At 39.6% G+C, this 24,344-nt stretch overlaps 1 protein-coding gene across 1 annotated transcript in view; it reads left to right on the top strand.

The window, feature by feature from the left end:
• Positions 1–23,744, top strand: part of numbl (NUMB like endocytic adaptor protein) — a 50,223-nt gene extending 26,479 nt beyond the window's left edge. Inside the window, exons 4-9 of the mRNA XM_059330479.1 lie at positions 1,722–1,796; positions 7,158–7,298; positions 11,060–11,264; positions 11,989–12,258; positions 19,245–19,430; positions 19,762–23,744. Coding sequence (XP_059186462.1) covers positions 1,722–1,796; positions 7,158–7,298; positions 11,060–11,264; positions 11,989–12,258; positions 19,245–19,430; positions 19,762–20,936 — 2,052 coding nt within the window. The 3' untranslated portion in view covers positions 20,937–23,744. The remainder of the gene's footprint in view (positions 1–1,721; positions 1,797–7,157; positions 7,299–11,059; positions 11,265–11,988; positions 12,259–19,244; positions 19,431–19,761) is intronic.
• The last annotated feature ends 600 nt before the right edge of the window (positions 23,745–24,344 follow it).

Genomic DNA, 24,344 nt, shown 5'->3' with positions numbered 1-24,344 from the left:
TTCCCTCTTCTCTCACCCCCGTTTCCTTTCATTTCTCTTTCTCTTTTCATTCTCCCTGATGGATCGACTCCATCTCATCCCATCTTCACCTCTATCAGCATCTCCTCTATCAGTTGTTCTCACTGAAAACTTTCTACCAGAGTTATATCTCTGTCTTCTGATTCCCCAGACCTCCACCTCCTCATTTAGCTTTGCTCTCCCTCTCTTCCCTCCATCACTCTCAGTTTCTTCACCTCTATTCTCTCTCCTGCTGTCTTCCTCTCAATGGGATTATGCAAAAATTGAGGCTCATGTCGCTTCACTGTTGGTTTCAAAGCTATTTCCTGCAGTGCTCCAGCTTTCTGTTTCCCTTATGTGCACACACACACTCTCAAACACACACACACACACACACACACACACACACACACACACACACACACACTCACATGGAGTTGTTGCTTTTTTAGCCTGCATATTTTTAGCGCGGCCCATGCTGAGTGTGTTATTAGCTGTGCCTGGTGCCCTCCTCTGGAGGAATGGTTCTCAGAGCCAGCTGGCTCAGTGTTTAGCTCCGCCCACTACACTAACCATCAGGTTACATGCTGGTAGTTTGTTGGTTGCACCTCTGCAAGAATGAAATAACATCTGGCCAAATTGGAAAATAATTGAAATACATTTAGTGCATGCAGTGTCTGGACTTGTTTTGCTTCCCAACATAACACAGAAAACATCCAAAAAACACATTAAGGTGTTTATTTTCCTACACTTTATTAATTTCCGTAAATTTTTCTCTCGTAAATTCATCAAAAGTGAGCAGCAGATAATTTCTTATCTGCATATTTGACATCCACACCTAACACAATGCTCTGCACTTTATATATTTATATAATTACAGTATTGTTTTAATGCATACAGTGGCACTAAATTGATGGTTCAGTGAATGAATGACATGAATATACTAAGTGCTGAGAGAATGAGAATGTATCTTTTCTATTCACTATTTATTGAGATGAGATGATGAGAATGTATCTCGTTATTAACTATTTATTATGCTTTTTTATATGAGTCCAGTACCTGAGTGCATTGAATTTCGTTGTATTTCTGTGCAATGACAAATAAAATCTAATCTAATAATCTAATCTAATCTGGCGAAATTGGAAAATAATTGAAGTACATTTACTGCATGCAGCGTCTGGACTTTTTTTGCTTCCCAACATAACACAGAAAACATCCAAAAAACACATTCAGATGTTTATTTTCCTACACTTTATTAATTTCCGTAAATTTTTATCTCGTAAATTCATCAAAAGTGAGCAGCAGATCATTTCTTATCTGCATATTTAAAAAATCAATACAGAGTTTATTTATTGTGGGACTAATAAAGAATCTTAATCTTATATTTCTTGTTCATGCTGTTTATGATTTATTGTTTTCTGCTATCCACGTTGCTGCTCTAATTCTTTAAATGTCCCCGTTGTGGGACTAATGAAGGTCATCTTTATCTTAATCAACTGGGCTTTTTATTAGCAAAAAATGTTTACAATATTCCCTGTATTGTTACTTTTTTCAAATAGAAACCTTCGTTGCCCGTGATCCATTCAAACTACAACACTAATGCCTGTTTTTACAGTTTCTTTCTATGATGAACTGTGTATTTTTGTGGGTTACTGAGGGAGAACACTCAGTGGTTCAGAGGGTTCAGTCATAAATGATTCACTGCTCCTCTCCTGTGGTTCCAGAGTGGGAAGAAGACGGTGAAGGCGGTGCTGTGGGTCTCAGCAGACGGACTCAGGGTGGTGGACGACAAGACTAAGGTAAGAAAAGACATTTTCCTTGTTTCATCCTTCTTTCATCCTCCACTCTCTCTTCCCTTTCTATCTATGAGCTCATCGCTCACATGGCAATAACTATAATTATTATTATAAGGACACGGAGGGAAGTGTGTGTCCTCCAGTCATGTTCAACACACAGCACACAGGTATTTAGGTATTATATATTATATACAGGTGTTTCTTTAGTCATTCTCAGCTTCTGACCTGACAGGAAAGCACCAGAAGAGACTCTGACACAGAATTCTTTCTTTACATTTTCATATTGACTTAACCATCATATTGACAAACCTGAAACCATTTCAGGGTGTTATTTGCTCTTTTTTACATTTTACTCTCTGTGGCCTTTTATTTCACTGCATTATATATAAAGTCCACAATCACAATCACAATCATGACTAGAAGTAGGAACACCTCAAACATGTCTTTGTGCAGAATAACACAGTAAGAAAGTTAAATTTCTCTGATAGATTATTTCTATAAAATGGAATTTACACATACATCTCCTCGTGCTTTACATATTGACCTATTTGCATTATTACTGCATCTACTTGCAGCCTCTCCTGTCCTCTCCTCTCAGCTCTGTGTAAACAGCCTCTCCTGTCCTCTCCTCTCTGCTCTGTGTAAACAGCCTCTCCTGTCCTCTCCTCTCTGCTCTGTGTAAACAGCCTCTCCTGTCCTCTCCTCTCTGCTCTGTGTAAATAGCCTCTCCTGTCCTCTCCCCTCTGCTCTGTGTAAACAGCCTCTCCTGTCCTCTCCTCTCTGCTCTGTGTAAACAGCCTCTCCTGTCCTCTCCTCTCTGCTCTGTGTAAACAGCCTCTCCTGTCCTCTCCTCTCAGCTCTGTGTAAACAGCCTCTCCTGTCCTCTCCTCTCTGCTCTGTGTAAACAGCCTCTCCTGTCCTCTCCTCTCTGCTCTGTGTAAACAGATTTCCAGTGAATATTTGTCACGTGACCGTTGGTCTCAGCAGAATCAATCATGTCTTCAGTGTCTCTGAGGAGCAGAATTAACGTTTTTAAAATTTTTATTCCAAGTCTTTTTTATTGAGGTTTATACATAAAGAGGTAGTGTACAAAGTACATACATTCAGAAACATAGATGATCGGCAATAATACAAATACAATATAAACATAAAAATCACCTCCCCCTCGCTCCAACAGAGCCCCATCCCTGCAGAATTAATGTTTTTAACAGGATCTAGTTTATTTTTGGCAACGTTTTAAATGAGACATGTAGAATAAAGTGATTTTGATAGAAATATCATGTTTTAAGCTTTGTTCTGGTCACTTTTCCCACAGAAGCTTTCCTCATGCATCATCCATTCAGTCCAACCATAATGCCTGACAGAAATATCACAGTCTTAAGCTTTGTTCAGGCTACTTTTTCTCATGGAAACTTTCAGGAACCTATGATCCATTCAAGGACTGTTGGAAAAGTTTCAATTCAATAATGCCTGCTTCTATAAATGGTGTATTTTTGGCGATAGATAGTGAAGCTTCAGAGGGTTTAGACCCTAACCCTAACCCTCCTCAGACCACCAGCTACAGTCTCATCCTGTCCCAGTTTGATGCACCACCAGCAGGATCCACCAGCATCTGGTGCTCCCAGGCTGGTTTAGACCCTGTGTGTGTGTGTGTGTGTGTGTGTGTGTGTGTGTGTGTGTGTGTGTGTGTGTGTGTGTGTGTGACATATGTGACTCATGGTTTCTTGCTGAAGGTGCTTGGTGGGGGAGGGAAGATCAAGTAAACACAGACACACACATGCACTTGAGGAGTGTGTGTGTGTGTGTGTGTGTGTGTGTGTGTGTGGCTCTATTGAGGCAGAGCAGAATAAAGAGCAGCAGAGAATGGAGCAGAGAGCAGAAAGCCCATAGAGGAGCCTCTTTTATTCTCACTTTCCTCTTTTTTATGTTTAGAGGCCACACACACACACACACACACACACACACATGACCTCACCTCTCCCACCCCCCCTCCTTTCTTTCATTCAGTGATATGTCTCATACAAACACATGAAAGCATGAGGCTGAGTTATAGGATGTTTTAATTATTGTCAGAAAACTAACAATGAATGGGTCGGGCCCCCCCGGTTGGGAATCACTGATTTAAAGGTATAATATGAAACTTTTCTGCATCAAAACAACTCAACATGTTCTCCAACCTGAACAGCAGAGGTCAGTGTCAGTACCACAAATTATGACACGTATGTACGTTTCATGGCTCGTGGTACAGCTGTGTTTTTAAAATATCACTCACAGAGTGGAGTTCTGTTACTAAACCACAGAGCTAGCTTTAGGGCAGAACCCTTCTTGGTCAGGTGTTCACAGTTTAAACAGTAAATAATGTTTGTAAATGCTGGAAGTGAATTGGTTACAAGGCTACCGCAAATTCTGTTCAAAAACGTGATTCACGTAACTTAAAATCACTTACATTTGTTTTCACATGGGACTCAAACTCTCGAGCGCTCCTGGTGAAAGTCTTCTGTTTATTTGATACGACAGCAAGACGCACGGTGAAATATGTAAATAAAAGCTTGTTTTTTGCGTACACACGACCTATATTGACCTTTCTGAGGAGAACAGGCTGGTCTGCCAGTTTTATCTCATTTTAAGCCACATTGTTTACAATACACCTTGATCTTGACTGTTTTAACTGCATGTTTTCATTGTAGTCATTGAGGTCTGGATCTAAAGTTCTAGGACAACCTGCGGCGGCCAGAAACACGATAAACTGGCATAAAATTGCTTAATTCAGTGTTTTTACTGTTTGTTTTTATCACCTGGTCTGTTTGTTTTGGAGAGGAGACCAAAACATCCCCTTTAGTTGTCTTTTATAGCGACTGACCCCTGAGAGGCAGGAAATCACACACGTGTGTTTGACTTATTGCTTTTGAACCTTTACAATGTTTAGTGTCTTTATATCTTTAATGACTTTATGGATAATGTCCAGATGCACCACAACAAAGCTCTAAACACTCACTGGATACTACCTGCCCAGCAACCAGTTAGTGACCAGCTGTGAGCAGCTTCATCGTATTAAGAGTTGATTAAAACACAGTGAAAACCTCACTGAGCTTCTTTCTTTCTGCCTCTTCACCACCTTTAATCATCGACTCAGCCTTCATCTGTGAGTCAGCAGGCGCTCCTTAATAATAACGCCCACGCCGCCATTTATCAGACGTTTCCCACCATCAGTAACGTACTGTACATAGTGTGTGTGTGTGTGTGTGTGTGTGAGCTCCACATGACCTTCGTAATGCATCAATAGAAAGAAGCGGTGAAAAGTCTTTTTTTGTGCCCGAGGCATAAAGAGACGCTTCTATAGACGCTGTGAGTCACATGCTGCTGTCTTTCTTTCACTGGCCGAGTCAGGGACACGACCTCTCAGACACACTGTCTTCTTTTTCATTGAAAAAATACACCTTACAAGAACCATACGAACAGAAAATACACCTACAGGAATATGTATTTGTACAGTGTAAAGTTTTTAGCAAAATTGACTGGATGGATTGTTTTACTGTGTTTTTCACATCTTTTTTTCTACATTAACCCATTGAAGCCTGGAAAGCAGATACGTCGTTTTGTAGTATTTGTATAAGCTCTCAAATACTTTTTGAATTTCATTTCTATCTGCTACAGAGGCTGAAAAATCTATTATTTAGTAGCGTTGACACTTCTGTTGAATTTCCAGAAAAACTTCAGGTTTTTGGGGCTGATTTTAAAATCGCCCAGAGGTTTTACAGGCGTTTTAGGCCTCAATGGGTTAAATGCAAATGCCATAAAAAAGAAAAAATACTTTTAATTCAACTATTAACCCTAAAAAATAGAAGTTGAAATCTTATCTTATTTTTCTTATCTTATTTTAAAAAAATTTTCAGTATTAATTAATTAATTGCTTACTGGTCTTGAATGTTAAATGACAGTGAATTTTATGTAAAAAGAAAAGTTAAAAAATTGCTTAATGTAAAAACTTTTCTGTTTTCTTACAGTAAAACTTTAAATTGAATGTTAAAAAATGTAAAAAGAAATCATAAAAAAACAGTACAACTGTATAAACAGTATAAAGTCTGGCTGCAGAAGTTGCCAAACACTAACCGTCATATTAAAGGGAAAAAAAAAAGTTAATTTACTGGATTATTTTTAACAGTTTTTTGTGTGTTTTTTTTCTACATTAATTACAAATGCCATAAAAAAGATAAATTACTTATTATTTCATTTATTAACCATAAAATAGAAGTTGAAATCTGTAAAATAATATAATGGGGCATTTTATATATATATATATTTACAGTATTAATGAATTCATTAATTACTGTTCTTGAATGTTAATTTACAATGAATTCTATCAATGAAAATAAAAATAATAATTGCTGAATGTAAAATTAAGGAAACTGTTTTCTTACAATAAATATTTAAATGTCATAATAAAAAATGTATAAAAAACACAGTATAAAGTTACTTGCAGTCACATTAAAGTAAAAAAACAACAGATTTGTATTCTACAGATGTGTATTTTTTAAATTCATATATTATATTATCCATATTTTTAAGGAAATGATCTGTAAAATAACTTGTGATTCTCTAATGTTTTTAGACTTTATTTCTTACAGTGTGCAGTGATATCTGTGTCTTACTGTACCAGAACTCATTCTCTCTGCTCAGCCTTTCAGCCTTTCACCTCGTACCAGCAGCCCTTCATTCACTAATTGGCCCACAATGAATGGACTGTTCTCCTCCTCCTTTCTCCTCCTCATCCTCCCTCTTCCTCTCTCCTCATCCTCCCCTCTCTTTGTTTGCGGCGACATGGAGGAGAGGCAGGAAGTGCGTGGCTGAGAGTGTGAGCCCTCTTCCCTTTCTTCTCCCTCTCGCCTCTTGTTTTCCTCCTCTTTCTGTGTTGTGGTGAGTCAAAGAGGTGGGCTGAGGGCCCCTTAATGTACACAGAGAGGAGAGAAGGGCCCCTTTAGTTTCCTCTGTAGTGACTCTAGACGGAGACGGGCTGAATGACCCTCTCACAGACGGAAGGCGAGTGGTGAAACATCTCGGAGATGAAAAGAGGCTTGGGTGTGATTAGTCGTTTCTTGGCGGATGTGAATGATGTGAGTGAGAGGGGCTTCATGGGGTCAGACGGTCTAAAGCACTGAGTCAAGTATGGATCAGTCTACGGGCTCAGCATGGAGCTGGTTTCCTTTAGAAGAGCTTAAGATGCTGTTAGAAAACCATATCAGACGTGATTTGATTTCCAGCAATCCAGCCGCTGGGACACTTCCATTGACTTGACTGTGTTGTGTGATCTGTCCAACCTGATGGTCTCTGACCTCTGACCTCTGACCTCTGACCTCTGTGTCTCAGGACCTGATCGTGGACCAGACCATAGAGAAGGTTTCATTCTGCGCCCCGGACCGGAACTACGACAAGGCCTTCTCCTACATCTGCCGAGACGGGACGACCAGGCGCTGGATGTGTCACTGCTTCATGGCGCTCAAAGACTCGGTGAGAGGACGGCCACCTCTTAATGTCCACTAGCTGCTGTCAATCACTGCAACCTCTGTCTCTGTCCTCCATTAAACATGCTCCACAGGTTTATTCTAAAGCAAACTGCATCACTGCAGCACCTGCTGTTACAAGTTGAAACGTTTCAATAAAGTAAAACAAAAAACGTTCGAAAAAATCATAGTCTGGCATATATATATCTATAATGGTGGCATGCCGTTCAGGAAGTTTTATATTTTTTATAGTATTATATATATGGAATGAAAGTTAAAAAGAATATATATATATATATATAATATACACTACTGGTCAAAAGTTTTAGAACACACCAACTTTTCCAGAATTTAATTGAAAATGATGCAGTTTAATGTCTCAGTGTACTCTGAAATTAATGCACATTTGCAACATTTAAAATTCTTGATTGAGCATGATAGTGTTTTGAAAGTAAAAAAAAGATTCAAAATCACATTTTGTGTTGGACTAAAGGACTAAAAAAAGACACAAAAAGACACAAAATGACCAAAAAAAAGACACAAAATGACTAAAAAAAGACACAAAATGACTTACAAAGACATGAAAAGAATTCAAAAATGGACAAATTAGCCCAAGACTCCATAGAGTTAAGTTGTTAACCCATTTCTTGTTCCCTGAAAAAGGCCTACTTGTATAATTCTGAAATGTACATTATTTTCCAGTTTTGGTTAAGCTTACCTTTTTTTATTTACCTCTGGCAGTTCACCACTTACCTTTGGACCCTTTCAAGCTGTTCATTTGACTTGAACTGCTTGAATTTCAATAAAAAACTGGAAAAATTGGGGTGTTCTAAAACTTTTGACCGGTAGTGTATATGGAATGAAAGTTAAAAAGAATATATATATTTATTTATTTAAACTGAAAGTTTTAATATATAATCTCAGACTTTCACTAGATATTCTCAGGTTTAGGTTGAGATTTAACATGAAAAACATTTGATCAATTTAAAATGATTAAGTATTTTTATGAATTAAACCACATAAAAGTATGTTAAGTAGTTCACATGATCCTACCTCCAGAACATTTCCATGCTGCTTACATAAACGCATAAATATTCAAAATCCAATAATATATTTAGATTATATAAAATCTCAGTGGGTCCATTCTGCATAACAAGTACTTTAACTTTTGATACTTTAAGTACATTTTGATGCTGATACTTTGTTACATTTACTTGTTAAAGCGTAGTGAAGTATTGAGGGATCTGAATACTTAACTGCAATTTAAGGATTATTTTCCTTGTTGACTAATCTTCCGAGCTGGTGAAATGTGAGGATTTTATGAAGTTTAATATGATTATGAAGTGTATACGTAGAGGTTTTAGACTAAAATATAATCCTTCTTATTTTGTGATGGGCATTTTCCAAATTGTTTGACATATTATATACAAAAAATATATAAATAAATAGATTTAGTAACTCATGAAAATCAGGGTTGTGTTTTTTTCCCATGTGACATAAACATAAAACCAAACTGAAAGCATCACCTCTGTGGTTAAGGTAATAAGGACAACAATAGTTAGATGCAGCCATAAATAAAATGGATAATAACTATATAATATATATATATATATACTATATAATGTGCCATGCATGAGTCATTGTGCAGCAGCCATCTTTAAAGTTTAGCTGTTGTGATTTGTAACCTTTCCGTTGTGCTGACCTCAGCATGAGGAGGTTCTGATTTAAGGACAACTGCAACAGAAACAATGAAATCATGTTGGTTTCAATCCCGCGGTGGTTTCATCAGATTAGACTGAGAGTTGGATTATTCATGTGGATGGAAGAGAACACAGACCTGAGGGATTAGGAGAGGGATTAGACAGAAGCCTGGAGTTATCTGTCCATCTCTGTCTGTCTCTGTTTCCACCACGCTCTCATATCTATCAGATATATTATATCATATATATTATATCTTCCCATCTTAAACAGGACTGGCTGTGCTGTGGCCAACATGGTCTCACAGAAATCTGTGGAATAGTCACGGAATCGCTCAAATTTCCGTGTCACGGATTTGGCTACAATGCAAGTTAATGCCAGTCATATCCCGTGGCTATTCCAACATACAAAGTGATTATGTACATTCACTGAGTGAATATTTAGAAAATAAAACATATATTTCTCACTAGAAATGTGATCAAAATCCATTTTTATGCAGAAACTAAGTCAAAATATTGATTTTTTTCACTAAAAATGAGAGAACTGTCCACCATGTTTTTTGTTCTGACCTTGAAAGTCACGTGACTTGGAACAAACCAATAGGAACAAATATCCATGGAATAGCCACGGGATATGATGTCATTAACTTGCATTGTAGCCAAATCCGTGTCAGTTTCACGGAAATTTGAGTGATTCCGTGGCTATTCCACGGATTTCTGTGAGACCAGGTTGTCTGTGGCAGTAAGGGAGGATGGGGGGAAACGCCGTTCGCTGTCCGGAGCATCAACTCTTGTTTGACAGCAGCAGAGATCCCAAATTGATAATTTCACTGTAATCCGGTTTTCACTGTGACGGCTGTATTTTATATGAACGTATGACCTTGATTTGGTCGGCAGTAAGGGAATAATTAGTCGATGGCCGGTTGATTAATGGTGGTGAAGAATTTGGTTGATCACGTGGAATTTTTATTGGATCTGTTTGTATTATTTTTAGGGCCGGGACTTGATTAAAAAAATTAATCTAATTAATTAGAGGCTTTGTAATTAATTAATCGAAATGAATCGCATTTTAATCACATATAAATATTTGACCTGAGAACAGTGAGAAGTCATTTTTTCCACATGGATTTTTAGTATACCATTGAATAATGACTGAATACATAAGCTTAAGCAACAGAAATATTGTTTATTTTTGTTCAAGTCCAACAGACCAGTGCAGTTTTAGCCATTAAGTGTAGCAATAGCATATTTATAAATATAGAACATTTCATAAATCCAGGTAGCCTATAGGTAGGTAGACCTTCTGTAAACTAGAACACTTTGGTTTTTGAAGTAAAACACAATCCACGCTAGCTAGCACGCTAGCCGCTAGCTGCTATATGTTTAGCATTGAGGTGATACTTGAGGCTGGATGTGCTGCTATGGTGATATGTGAATTCCTTGTTGCCTAGCAACACAACCATGCTCTTATGGACGCTTCCATCCGTTGGTTTTTAGTAACTAAATGTCCCATCATCCACGGGGCCAACCAAAGGTCTCATCAGCTTCTTCCTTCATGTTCACTGTGGTTTGTTGTTGTCTCAACTCATCAACGCTAGTTGGTGCTCCAGTATAATCGCTCCTCCTGAAACTCATCCAGGGAGAAACGTTCCGCCGTGCAAAAATAAGTGTGATTAAAATGCGTCAATTTTTTTAACGCGTTAATTTTTTTGTAATTAATTAATTAATCTTAATTAACGCGTTAAAGTCCTGGCGCTAATTATTTTATCTCTGACTGAGCGTTCAGTTCTGCGGCCGTACGTCAATCAGCCAATGAGCTGAGAATTAAGTTGGATAAAGCTACAGTTTGAAAACTGAAAGTTGATATAAAAATGATAAAACACACAGAAATACAAAATATTAATTTAAGCAAAACTAGCTTACTGTATTAGCATGAATTACTGAGTTTAATTTATTCAAAAATTTCAAATTTCAACATTAATGCCTGTTTCTTTCTCCAATAAAAGGTGTATTTTTTGGTCATCTTTAAAGGATTTTCAGTTAAACTTTGTTAATTGTTTTTGCCCACCAGGGGGAGAGACTGAGCCATGCAGTGGGCTGTGCCTTCGCCGCCTGTCTGGAGAGGAAGCAGCGCCGGGAGAAGGAGTGCGGCGTGACGGCGTCCTTCGACGCCAGCCGCACTTCGTTTGTGCGCGAGGGCTCGTTCCGCTCGAACCCGACCTGCCAGCAGAGCAGCAGCAGCGACCGAGACGACAAGCTGCAGGACAAGAAGAAAGGTAGGAGGCGTGGCAACGTGTGCTCGAAGCTCAGATGCAACCTGGTCTCACAGGAATCCGTGGAATAGCCACGGATTTCGCTTAACTCAAAATCCGTGGAATAGCCACGGAATCACTCAAATTTCCGTGAAACTGACACGGATTTGGCTACAATGCAAGTTAATGCCAGTCATATCCCGTGGCTATTCCAACATACAAAGTGATTATGTACATTCACTGAGTGAAGATTTAGAAAATAAAACATATATTTCTCGCTAGAAATGTGATCAAAATCCATTTTTATGCAGAAACTAAGTCAAAATATTGATTTTTTTCACTAAAAATGAGAGAACTGTCCGCCATGTTTTTTGTTCTGACCGCCGGGACCTTGAAAGTCACGTGACTTGGAACAAACCAATAGGAACAAATATCCATGGAATAGCCACGGGATATGATGTCATTAACTTGCATTGTAGTGAAATCCGTGTCAGTTTCACGGAAATTTGAGCGATTCCGTGGCTATTCCACGGATTTCTGTGAGACCAGGTTGTCTCCTGCGTGGCTCAACAAAAGTGAACTTCTTGTTGGCGCTGTGGCTTTGTGCTCAAAGGGTGACTCTTATAAAAACAGCAAAACAAGTTAAAAAAGAAGAATATACTGGCAGAGGGCAATGTCTTTAGGAAAATCTTGCATATTATACCTTTAAACTGAGACAGAATAACCAAGCAGCCACTTCCTCCTCCAGACCAACCTTCTGCCATCCCAGCCATCCCACCTGGCTCCGCCTCCCCGCCCGAGGGCGCGGCGTCCCCCATGGAGCGGCCGGAGCCCGGCGGGCCGCACGCCATCCCTCGCCGCCACGCGCCCATCGAGCAGCTGGTGCGCCAGGGCTCGTTCCGGGGGTTTCCCGCCCTCAGCCAGAAGAACTCTCCCTTCAAGAGGCAGCTGTCGCTGCGCCTCAACGACCTGCCATCAACGCTGCAGCGCAAGACCGACTTCCAGGACAAAAACCCTGGTGAGCTGAAGTTCCTGAAGTTAGACTCACAAATGGTGATGAAGGGACCTGCTGACTTTCTGTGTATTCGGGTCAGCAGGTCCTGACCTCCAGCTGCTGGGACTCATTCTGTAGAAACAGACGTGTTAATTAGGTTCTACTGGTGTTCAGAAGAGTTGGAGTTAGGGACTGTATGGAGATTATTAGCAGCAGAGGTCAGAGAGAGAAGAGTTTTGTATTGATTTGAATTTTGCTGAAGAGATGATTGTAGGTTTCTTTTTTCTTTCAACTAAACTTAATGGTTCATTTGGTAGTTTTTATAAAAAATAACTTCTGGTCATCTTTGCTTGAACTGTCACTTTAACGTGACCGCAGTACATTTGATCCTATTAGAAAGTATTTTAACAAGACATAAGAAATACATCCAAGGAATCCCAGCGATGACTAGGCCTGCCATGATGACACATTTTTTAGGAAGATAAACAATAGTATTGTTGTTGTTTGTTTTATAATGACATTAGAGCAAAACAATCTCTCAATCTATCAACTTCCTTTTCCAAAGCAATGAATTTTCAAATCTTAATAATATTAAACATCGGATTTGAAATGTGGAAAAGAAATATTAAAAGAATAAAACTTAAATAAATGGACTACAACCAAAACAAATTAAATAGACTTCCAGTCTCTGTTAACAAAACATTCCACTGACACAAATATTATGTATTATATTATTTTATATATATAGATAACATATAAACAGCTGGAATGGCTGCTTGGGAAATATAGTTTTTTTTTTCGCCAATTCATATTACTGCCAAACATTTGCAGCATTAATTTAAACACAACACAAAAAAACACAAAAAGTGGCGTGGCTCCTTTAAGAGGCAGTTGCGAAAATGAAAACTGGGGAAAATGTTTTGATGATCATGTAAACAAACATTCATTTAAATGACAATATATAAAACCTATCGTGTCCTTTTTATATATCGAACGATAAGTTTAAAGGTTTAAAGACATAACATACCAAGTCAGTTCTACACTTTTTCTCTTACTCAAGCGAAGTGTCCAGACTAAATATTAATGCTTTAAAGCCCAGTCACTCAGATATGGTCTCTTAAATGGAATGACTCACATTATGTGTCAGAATAAGTTCTTATGAAATTCACTCCAGCAGAGCAAGAACATTTCTCTGAACTTCATTCCTAGTTTATTCAAGTAGAAAACTGATTAAAGAACATTTAGAGCAGGTTCACAGACTGACACCTCTAAAGCTGCTGAACAAAATCTTCCCCTAATTTCCCTAATCAGAAATCTGATAAATAAAGATACATCATGGAAAAAATGATGAGACCACTCTTGTATTTATCCATGTCTTGTTCCTTTTAATGCCTGTTACAATTAAAGGTACATTTGTTTGGACAAATATAATGATAACAACAAAAATAGCTCCTAAGAGTTTAATTTAAGAGCTGATATCTAGACATTTTTCATGGTTTTCATGATAATAACCAATAACCAATAATATCAAGAAAACCATCATTATATGTGTCCAAACAGATGTACCTGTAGTTGTATCAGGCATTAAAATGAACAAAAAATTGAAATAAAGGGTGGTCTAATAACTTTTTCCATGACTGTATATAAAATTATAAATACTAAACAGCAAACTGAATAAAGCTATTATCATGTTAACTATGTGTGGGCGCGGAATTTTAGCTTTTTTACTTTAATATGAAGATGTTTTGCACTTTGCAGCTTTTGCTGCCAGTAATAAAGCTCAGTTATATGTGAGGTTGATGTTATTAATGTCAGGCCATGACATCAACTAACATTCATTAACTCTGGCCTCCTGGTGAATGATTCACATTTCATTCACACTTGGTATCAGAATGTCCCTCCACAGTGAAATCAGATGGGATCTATTTCTTGTAAATGGAAAAAAACACATGACATCAAAGATGATTGCAGTCTCTAATCCCCAAATAGTTTATTGTTCTTTTTTTAAAGTTGTCATGGAACATTACTGCTGCCTCTCCTCACATATGGGACTCTGTGTGTGTTCCACTTGTTTACAGCATTATTACATTTTCCATTTGGCATCACTGACCTCCATCTTTAAAGGTCGAGCAAACATTCATTCATTCATTATCCTGAACCGCTGATCTGATCTGAGCTGGACTCTCTGGGAGCTGGAGCCGGTCCCAGCGGGAGGCGGGTCCACCTGGACAGGTCTCAGTAGAGCTGTCAATCAGCGTATCGGCCCCACCATACAATAATATATAAATACTGGAGTCACGATACGATATTATTGCGTTTTTAAGCATCTGCGACATACAATATACTGCGATTTAACAGTTTAACTGCATTGTGTGTCCACAAATTAAATTCAGTCAAGAATTGTTTTGTCCAATAAGAGTAAATTCTCAGTCTATTCATCTGACTTCAGTCTTGTTATTTCTCCACAATGAGAGTCAAACCCACAGACTGACCAACAAAGTATTCAGTCAAACTGAACTGAACTGATATCAAACATGTTGGACGACAACAACTGCAGCATTTTATCAAACTTTCAACAACAACAAGCTTCACTGCTCTCAATGTTTTTTGAATGAAACATAAAAAAGCCGAACTTTGCAGCATTATTTTACTTTCCGACGTGATATCCTGACACACATGGTGCCTTTAGGTTCCTTAGATCTTCTAGTTTCATATGATACCAGTAGCTCCAGTATGTTCTGAACCGTTATGGCCTCCAGAAAACTTTTGCGGCCATGAATCGATATAATATCGGCATGCAAAATATCACGATACTATGCTGTATCGATTTTTTCCTCACCTCTAGTCTCCAGACTCACAGGGCTGACACATAGAGACACACAAGAATTCATGCTCTCATTGACTCCTATGGGTAATTTAAAGTCATCATTAAACCTAAGCAGCATATTTTTAGACTGTGGGAGAGAACACTGACACGGGAAAACATGCAAACTCCACACAGAAGAGCTGCAGGTACAGTACAGGCCAAAAGTTTGTACACACCTTCTCATTCAATGCGTTTCCTTTATTTTCATGACTATTTACATTGTAGATTCATCAAAACTATGAATGAACACATGTGGAATTATGTACTTAACAAAAAAGTGTGAAATAACTGAAAACATGTCTTGTATTTTAGATTCCTCAAAGTAACCACCCTTTGCTTACTAGAATATAAGACATGTTTTCAGTTATTTCACACTTTTTTGTTAAGTACATAATTCCACATGTGTTCATTAATAGTTTTGATGAATTTACAACGTAAATAGTCATGAAAATAAAGGAAACGCATTGAATGAGAAGGTGTGTCCAAACTTTTGGCCTGTACTGTAGCTCCCCGGGCAAGTTTATTACAGAATAAACTTACAACACATCTTAGATGCATTTTTAATGACGTTTTCATACTAACAATGTGTTATTGTTGACTTTAATAGCAACACTTGCCTTTGATTGAAAGCAGAAAGATAAAAAGCAGCTATGTGAAGTAGAGTTATTATTGCTGCTGACGGCTGATGGTCTGTGTGACTGAAAGCTCTTTTTTACTAAGGACAATTAATAATAACTGACTTACCTCTCATAGGTAACACACACACACACACAGACACACCCACTCAGCGTGGATCCACTCAGGATCAGAGCTGATTACAGTCATTATGATGAGAGAGCTGACTGACTGAACACTGAGCCACAACATCCACCTCCCACTCCCACTCAGGATCAACACTTTATATCCTCTTATTCTCCCATGATGGCTGGTGTAGATATCCAGTGGTCTCCTCCTAACACACACACACACACACACACACACACACACATTCTTGTACTTCTATCTTTGTGAGGACCCTCATTGGAACAGTGAATTCCCCAGCAAGGTTATAATAGTTTTGAATTTTTTATTACTTTTAGTTTTATTTTCATTGTGATTTTTTGTTTTCAAATTCAATTAGTTTTAATTGTTTTTTAGAGTGAGTTTGCCAGTTTTAGTTTAGTATTTATGTTTTTGAAATGCTTTAGTTTTAGTTTAGTTTTTATTAGTTGTAGTGTTTTGTAATGGGGTATTTGTTGGGTGGGAGATTAAAAGAGGTCACAGTAAATTTTGTCTTTATTTCCTTTGTCTGATCCATCTTCATTATGTATGAAAAAAAGTTGACAAAGACGAAAACGAAGGACATTTTCACTATAATTTTAGTTGGTTTTAGTTATTTTTGTAACCACACAAAACAGTTTCAGTTAATTTTTTAAACTCTCATTTTTGAGAGGACCGGCCAAAATGTCCTCACTTTGCAAAAATGTCCCCACTCTGTTGGTTAAAAACGTGTTCAGGTCCTCACTATGTAGGAAGTACAAGAACACACACACACACACACACACACACACACACACACACACACACACACACAGATAGATGCACGATGCCTCTCTGCTCCCTTGTGACTCTCTGAACAATGTGTGTATTGATCTGTGGGCCAATCAGCTGTGCTGGTTAGCCTTCAGCTAGCCCTCAGCTAGCCCTGAACCTGCTACTGCACTGAGAGAAACACACACACACACACATATAGACACACGTGTGAAGCTGAGAGTGCTTCTGAACTCTGCAGGACCTTGACAAGAGCAGGATCACAGGGTCAGTCTCTGCAGAACAAAGCACAGAGAGATCTTTAATGAGAGACCTTACACATGCCCCCGGCCCTCTGCCCCCCGATAGAACTCAGTCTGTAGCTCACAATACACAAAGATGAGAGAGATATTAGAAGAGGGGCCTTGTAAAGGTTTGGGGTTTGACCCTCAGTGGACCCTTTTGTGGTGAACATGTTCATCCACTTGACTTTAATCCCACTCCTATACATTCATTCCTCTGCATGTGAAACAACTAAGTGCACTCATCACTTACACAGCACCATAGGGCTGATCCAAACTTTGGAAATAAACATTTTAAAAGCTTGTCGTCTTGCAGACAGACCTGACCAAACATGAGTTCAGACATTTACAAATCTGCATCAAGTTGTAGTTATTTCAGTATCCTTTTTTCCATTTATTGTCTGAACCCCACCACCCCGCTGGAAATGTGTGTTTTCTTTTAAAAATGGCCAATAATAAACCTTTATCGTAACAAGAAACTGTAAAAAGAGGCATTATCGTTGGAGGTTGAACTTTGCAAAGATCCTTGAATGGAAAAGTGACGAGAACGAAGCCTGAAATCGTGATGTATTATCTAAATCACTTTATTTTACATGTCTCATTTAAAACGTGGCAAAAGATAAACTGTTTGGAATAACCAGATTCTGTTAAAAACATTAAATTTGGCTCCTTTGAGACGCTGTGAAGCCATGTTTGATTCTGCTGAGACGAACGTTCATGTGACAAATATTCACTGAAAATCTGACAGAACTGCAGGCTGTTTACACAGAGCAGAGAGGAGAGGACAGGGGAGGTTACAAGAAGAATTTGTAAAATGCAAATAGTTCAATATGTATTGCATTTTTTTTACAATATTTATGACACTTATGGGCACTTAGAAAGTGTTAGTATATAAAAATTGCATTTTATTCCTAAATCTTAATCTTACCTTTCCTCTTTTTTATGATTTATGTCATTATAACTGTTATTCTGCACAAAATACATTTTTGCATTGTTCACACTGTTCCATAGAGCTGCAGGACTTATTATATATTGCAGTGAAATACAAGGCCACATTGAGTAAAATGTAAAAAGAGCAAAAAACGCCCTGAAACGGCTTGCAGTTCAAAGGGTTAAACCACTGTTCAGTTTATTTTGGATACATGCTGCTGTATTAGCACCTTGCCAACAAACATACCAACACAACATTCACTGAGCTGTGTGCACCTCTGGATAATATTATTAATCCAGACATGATGGTGTTGGGTTTTCCAACATATCGGGGAACAAAGCAGCAATAGTGGATATTTCAACCAAGGTTGATGACAGAAAGTAATGGCAACGTTACGTGATTCTGTGATGCATTGCATCGGAGAAAATGTGTCCTGGACAGACTAGACGAGGCTTTTTAACTTAGCTGATGGCTGGAAATGTTCCTGAAGCAGCTGTTGACGACTTGCAGCCTCAACTGGAAGTGAGGAGTCAAAAAAACAATTAATAAAACAGGTTTATCAAAGATTGAGCATGAAAGGTCCTTCAGCATTCTGTCAGAAATATACCAACTGATTTTAGGGTGATTGATCCATTAGCATGCAGAAATACAGAGATAGATGCAGATAGAGCTCATATACACAACCAGATGGATGATGAAAATGTCATCAAGTTCCTCTTTGTTAAGTGTTTTTGGACAACTGTGCCATTAGAGCATGAATGGGAAAGAGGAGAGAAAGGGCGAATAGAGGAAGGAACAACATTCCTCTGTCTCAGTAGTGAGAGAGAGACCAGGGGACAAGGAACAGGGAATTAGATATTATATCTATTTATATCTTGCGGTGTGTGCAGGAGAGGTTTAAAGCTGTAGTCTAAAGCAAAGTCAAACATTCTGCTGCCTAATCCCCACTGGTCCGATCAGTTACAGTCCGTTTCAAAACACAGATGAGATAAACCACATTCACCTCAGTCTGAGTCGTCCCAATGCACAGGACACACCAGCAGAGACATAACAGGCATTATATTATATATATATACATGCATTGTAATGTTACAGTAGTTCCCACAGAGCAGCCTGGCCTGTAGACATTCTTGTGACTGACTAAGAACTGGAGAAGATCCGGATTAGCACAATGCCATGTTTGTCTTGAGAATCTTGTGTTTTTGATGCTTTTTTAGGTCAGTCTTCATGTTGTGCTACTGGATCTGTGAATAAATGAATGAATGAATAAATGAATAAATCTTTTTTATTCCTGTTTTTGTTTGTTTGTCCCTCTATTCAATCATCTTCATCCTCTTGTCATTATTCTCTCCATTTCTCTCCTTCCCCTCCTCTCCTCCCCTGTCTGTCCCTTTCTTGCTAGTACCAGAGATGGAAATGGGGTTGCCATGTGAGGGAGACAGTAGTATCAACGCTCTGTGTAGTCAGATCAACAACTCCTTCACCAATCCGTCGGAGGAACTCTTCTGCAATCCCACTTTGTCTGCGAATGGTCCTCCAGCCTGCTCGGTGCCCCCTGCCCTGCCTCCTCCACCCGGACCCCTGCAGGGTAAGAAACACTGCATCACATCCATGTTTAAAGGTGTACTATGCAGGATTAAAAAACAACAACAACGTATAGACTTGTGCAAAAAATCCCTCTTAATCATCAATTTTGTAACAAGAGAGACTCTATCCACTGCCTGTATTTTTTTATTATCTCATTATTTTTGCTGTGTTCGGGTTATTTCTGATCAAGGGCCAAGTTTGGGGGTTGTGTTTACAAACAATAAGCGACAATTCCTGCATAGTGTGCCTTTAATTGGTGCACACTCTGAACTGAATGTCAGTGGTGGGCAAATTCTGACTTTTATTCTAAATCTTAAACTGTATCCCTCTAGGTAATTCCTCCTGGGTGCAGTCGGACCCTCCCCTCCACTCTCCTCCTCCAGTTTCCGTGGCGATGCAGATGCAGATGCAGATGCAGATGCAAAGTGGACACAGGCGCACACCCTCTGAGGCCGAGAGATGGCTGGAGGAGGTCTCCAAGGCCGTCAAGGCCCAACAGACGCCTCCCCCAGGCCCCACCATCATCCCCACCATCCCTGGACCCCCCTCCATGTCCAGTCAGCAGATGTCCACTCAGGCAGTCATATCTGCTGCCACAGTGACCACTGTCCCCATGCCCCTGGGCACCATGTCCAAACCTCTCCTCTCAGGCCCTTCTGCTCTCTCAGGTCCAGCGCCGATGCCCCTCCCACCCATGTCAATATCATCAGTTCCTCTAATACCCGGCCCACCGGTGTCCGGCCCCCCTATGTCTCTACCTTCCATGTCCATTCCAACAATGTCCGGTCCGAGCATGTCTGGAGCCTCCATGATCCAGCCCTCCCTCCCTGGACCCCCAGGCTCCCTTCCAAGCTCCATGCAACCATTCCCCTTGGCTTTTGATTCCACCCCCGCTCCTGTGGGAATGTTCGCCAGCCAGCCTGTCCAGCCGGCGTTTGTGCCCATGCAGACCTACATGCCAGGCCTGGCCAGCAGTATGACATATCCCAACGCCAGCGTGCCCGTGGTAGGCATCACGCCATCGCAAATGGTGGCTAACGTCTTCTGCACTGCGACCGGCTCATCTGGGGCGAGTGGGGTCATGGGGTCAGCCGTGGGAGGACCCAAAGTGGGGACCCTTGGGATGGCCGGGCCGCACCATTCTTACCCAGGAGTTCCTAGTGCAGTTGGGCATCCTGGAGGGTTTTCCACACCGCCATTCTCTTCAACTCCGCCATTATCAACAGCCATTAATGGCCTCCCGCCACACAGCAGCGCCCTTATGACCCTCCAGAATGGGACCTCCAACAGTGGCGGGAACGGTGGCAGCAGTAGCAGCTGGCCCCCAGAGGGCAGCCAGCTAACAGCTCCGCCAGCCAGCGATTCCCAAGACGATGATCGCTTTGAGGCCAAGTGGGCGGCACTGGAGGCCAAACCGACGCCTCAGCAGCCGGGGAACAAGGCGCCAGCTGCAGCAGCGAACCCGTTTTCCAACAATCTTCAAAAGACTTTTGAGATTGAGCTTTAAGCAAGAGTTGGCCTCCCAAAGCTGCAGCTCTATTCCTGGAGTTAAAGCCTGAGAACGCCAGGCTTAGAACGGGATGCAGGTCCTTAAAGTTAGCCTAGCATCTGTCCTGTGGCGGCCTAGCAACACGCTACAAGCACTCATAGGAGTCAATGATATAATGATCTTAATTGCTTTCTTTACACTCCCATGAGAGCTTTGGAGGAAGTTTGCTGGGCTGCCATTGGAAGATCAGGTCTCTAGCTAACTAGACTTGATGGATTGACTCCTTCCACTCCACCCTCTCCACCCCACCTCCCCTTCTTTCACTCCTCCACTCTGGCTTTACTTTACTTGCTGCAGTCCTTGGATGTACTGTATGTGCCCCCCTCCCATGGAGGACAATGAGAGGGGCACAGCTCAGTGGTTTCTTTCTTGAAAAGCGGACTCCACTCAGATGCATTCCAAACCTATGAGATCTTCTTCTCCTGGTGGAGATTTTGGTGGAGAATGAAGCAGATATGGCTCCATTGCAAGACATTTAGAGAGTTGACTTGTTGACTGATGATCACATGCTGCTGCTGACCTTAGCCCAGCACGGCAAACGTTTGGATACCTGAAAGGACTAGCCAATGATATGAGGCCCAACTCTACCAACCCAAAAGGACTTACTGACTAATAGTAGAGATTTATGGCCAAATTATTTTATTTATTGTACTTCATTTTTATTTTAACAAGTTATATATACTTAAAAATCAAATTTTTAAAGCAGTGTTTCAGGAGCGTGTTGTTTTTCATCCCCTATATTTATTTTTGTTGAACCTTAAAGAGTAGGGAAACTACAGGTAGCAGACAGGAAATAGGTGTGACTGGCCAAGAGCAAAGCATTATGGGAAACCGAGTCATGTAACAGGAACCAAATAGCCAGGGCTGGCATTCAACAGTACCACATGTGAGAAAGTAAGTGTATATAGCGGCATGTTTCTTCCACCTGTTATCCCTCAGATATAAAGGCCAATGGAGTCAATGAGCCCATTTCCCTTCTTTGCTAAAGCAACTTTCCAGGGTTAGTGGGGCATGAGGACCCCCTTCAGGATATCCAGCACACAGACACTCTGGACTATACAGCACAAGGACTCCATCTCCTCCAGACCAACCCAAGGAACTTTAACAACTCAGTGGAAATGCGATACAACACTGTGCAACTGGTTAAAAAATAATGCACTACATTCCAACATTCATAATCCTTTTATGTGTTCAAACACGGGGTAAAGTTTCATCACGTACAGTATGATTGTGTATTCACCTCTAGTGTACTACTCTGTCCAGTAGTACTGCACTCCTACAGGTTCTGGTATTGATGATGAAGGTGAGAAGAGAAGAGGAACATGAGCAGACAGACGGCAAAAAAACAGAAAAACAGAAAAATGAAGGATATCATTTGGATACAGATTTATTAAGACATTTGATTGCAGTGTTGAGCTTGTTACACAAGAAATGTAAATTATGACTCAAAGTATTATTTTTACTTCACGCTTCACACTACTTTTTATATGACTAAATATTCAAAATATTCTGTTATAGCTCACAACATTGGTACAATCCCAATTCCAAAATAGTGGGGACATTATCTAAAATGTATTTAGAGTGCGACCATTTTCACATTTTACCCGCTGTGGCCTTGTATTTCACTGTAATCTATAAGTCCTGCAGCTCAATGGAACCAGCACAATCATGGCTACCCCTCCTGTCCTCTCCTCTCAGCTCTGTGTAAACAGCCTGCAGTTCTGTCTGATGTTCAGTGAATATTTGCAGAATCAATCATGGTTTCACAGTGTTGCTGAGGAGTTTTTAATGTTTTTAACAGGATCTGGTTATTCCAAACGGTTTCTTTTTGGTAACATTTTAAATGTAGAATTAAGTGATTTTGACAGAATATCACAATTTTAAACATTGTTTTGCTCACTTATTTTAATGGAAACTTTCATAACCTATGATCTGTTAACAGACTGAGGATTCAGAGGACAAAACAGTAAATAACAATTTAACTTTTTTGGAATTGGTATGGTTGTAACCATGTAAGTTTTTTTTAGAGGAAGTAATTTTTTTTAGTAATTTGTTGCACTACTTATTACTGGGTGTTATACACGTAATATTTTTACTGTAATGTGCAACTAGTAATGCATTACTGGCCAACACTGTGTGACTGATAGAGCAGAAGAAGAATAGATGCTAGAGGAAAGAAGGAAGGACAACAGTATGTGAGAGACTGAAGGAGAGAACGGAATCATACCTTAAAAAATGAGATGGAGGAAGTCTGAAGAAAAGATAAAAGAGATCAGAGTGAGAAACAGTGTGTGTGTGTTTAAAGACACATTGATCATAGCCAACAACTCGTCTGCATCATGTTCCTCAGCTCCTGAAACCTCACAATCAACATGTTGCTTATTATATAATTGCAGTCTCATAAGTATGTGCAACTCCCTATAGAGTCAAAAGCTTTCTGTGTTTTAACTCGCAGCTTAAAGAAGGCGCAACATTACCAAGCAGGACTGTTTTTCATGTAATGGACAGGTGATACTGTCATAACTGTGACATGACACCATCATAAACGTGTCATAAACATTATGTCAATGTCATAAACGTTTATGACTGCTGTCATTAAGTGTCATTCGGTTTTTGTCATGACAAGTTGACATTCCTTGGGTTGTCTTGATTATGACAACTTGACTTTAATCAAAGTGACATTACCACAAAATGTCTTTGTCATGGCAACTTGACATAAACAAAATATGTTTCTATATTTGTGTTTATGGCAAGTTGGCATAATGATTATTATAATTAGATGTGCAAGGTTACAGATCAATTCTAGCACTTGGTCATAGATGTTTGACAGAATACCGACAAGATACCCAAAACTGCTAGAATTATTATAATAATCATTATGCCAACTTGCCATAAACACAAATATAGAAACATATTTTGTTTATGTCAAGTTGCCATTTTGTAGTAATGTCACTTTGATTAAAGTCAAGTTGTCATAATCAAGACAACCCAAGGAATGTCAACTTGTCATGACAAAAACCGAATGACACTTAATGACAGCAGTCATAAACGTTTATGACATTGACATAATGTTTATGACACGTTTATGATGGTGTCATGTCACAGTTATGACAGTATCATGTCACTATTATGACGATACCTTCAAGTAAAGTGTTACCAGAAACGGTAACGCTCCTGGTGTGTTCCTGAGGAATGAACTGTATGGATATGGACATATATGGATATGGACATATATGGATATGGACATATATGGATATGGACATATATGGACTGCCACTGATTAGGTTTCCTGCTCATTAACTCCCCACAGCGTATTCATTAGCGTGTTAGCTCTCTTCCTGTCCGACAGGCTGCCTTCTCACAGAG

Source organism: Centropristis striata, chromosome 4 (genome assembly GCF_030273125.1).
Source record: "Centropristis striata isolate RG_2023a ecotype Rhode Island chromosome 4, C.striata_1.0, whole genome shotgun sequence".
Lineage (NCBI taxonomy): Eukaryota > Metazoa > Chordata > Actinopteri > Perciformes > Serranidae > Centropristis > Centropristis striata.
The sequence above is the reverse complement of the archived record's forward strand: the minus strand, read 5'-3'. Positions and strand labels throughout refer to the sequence as shown.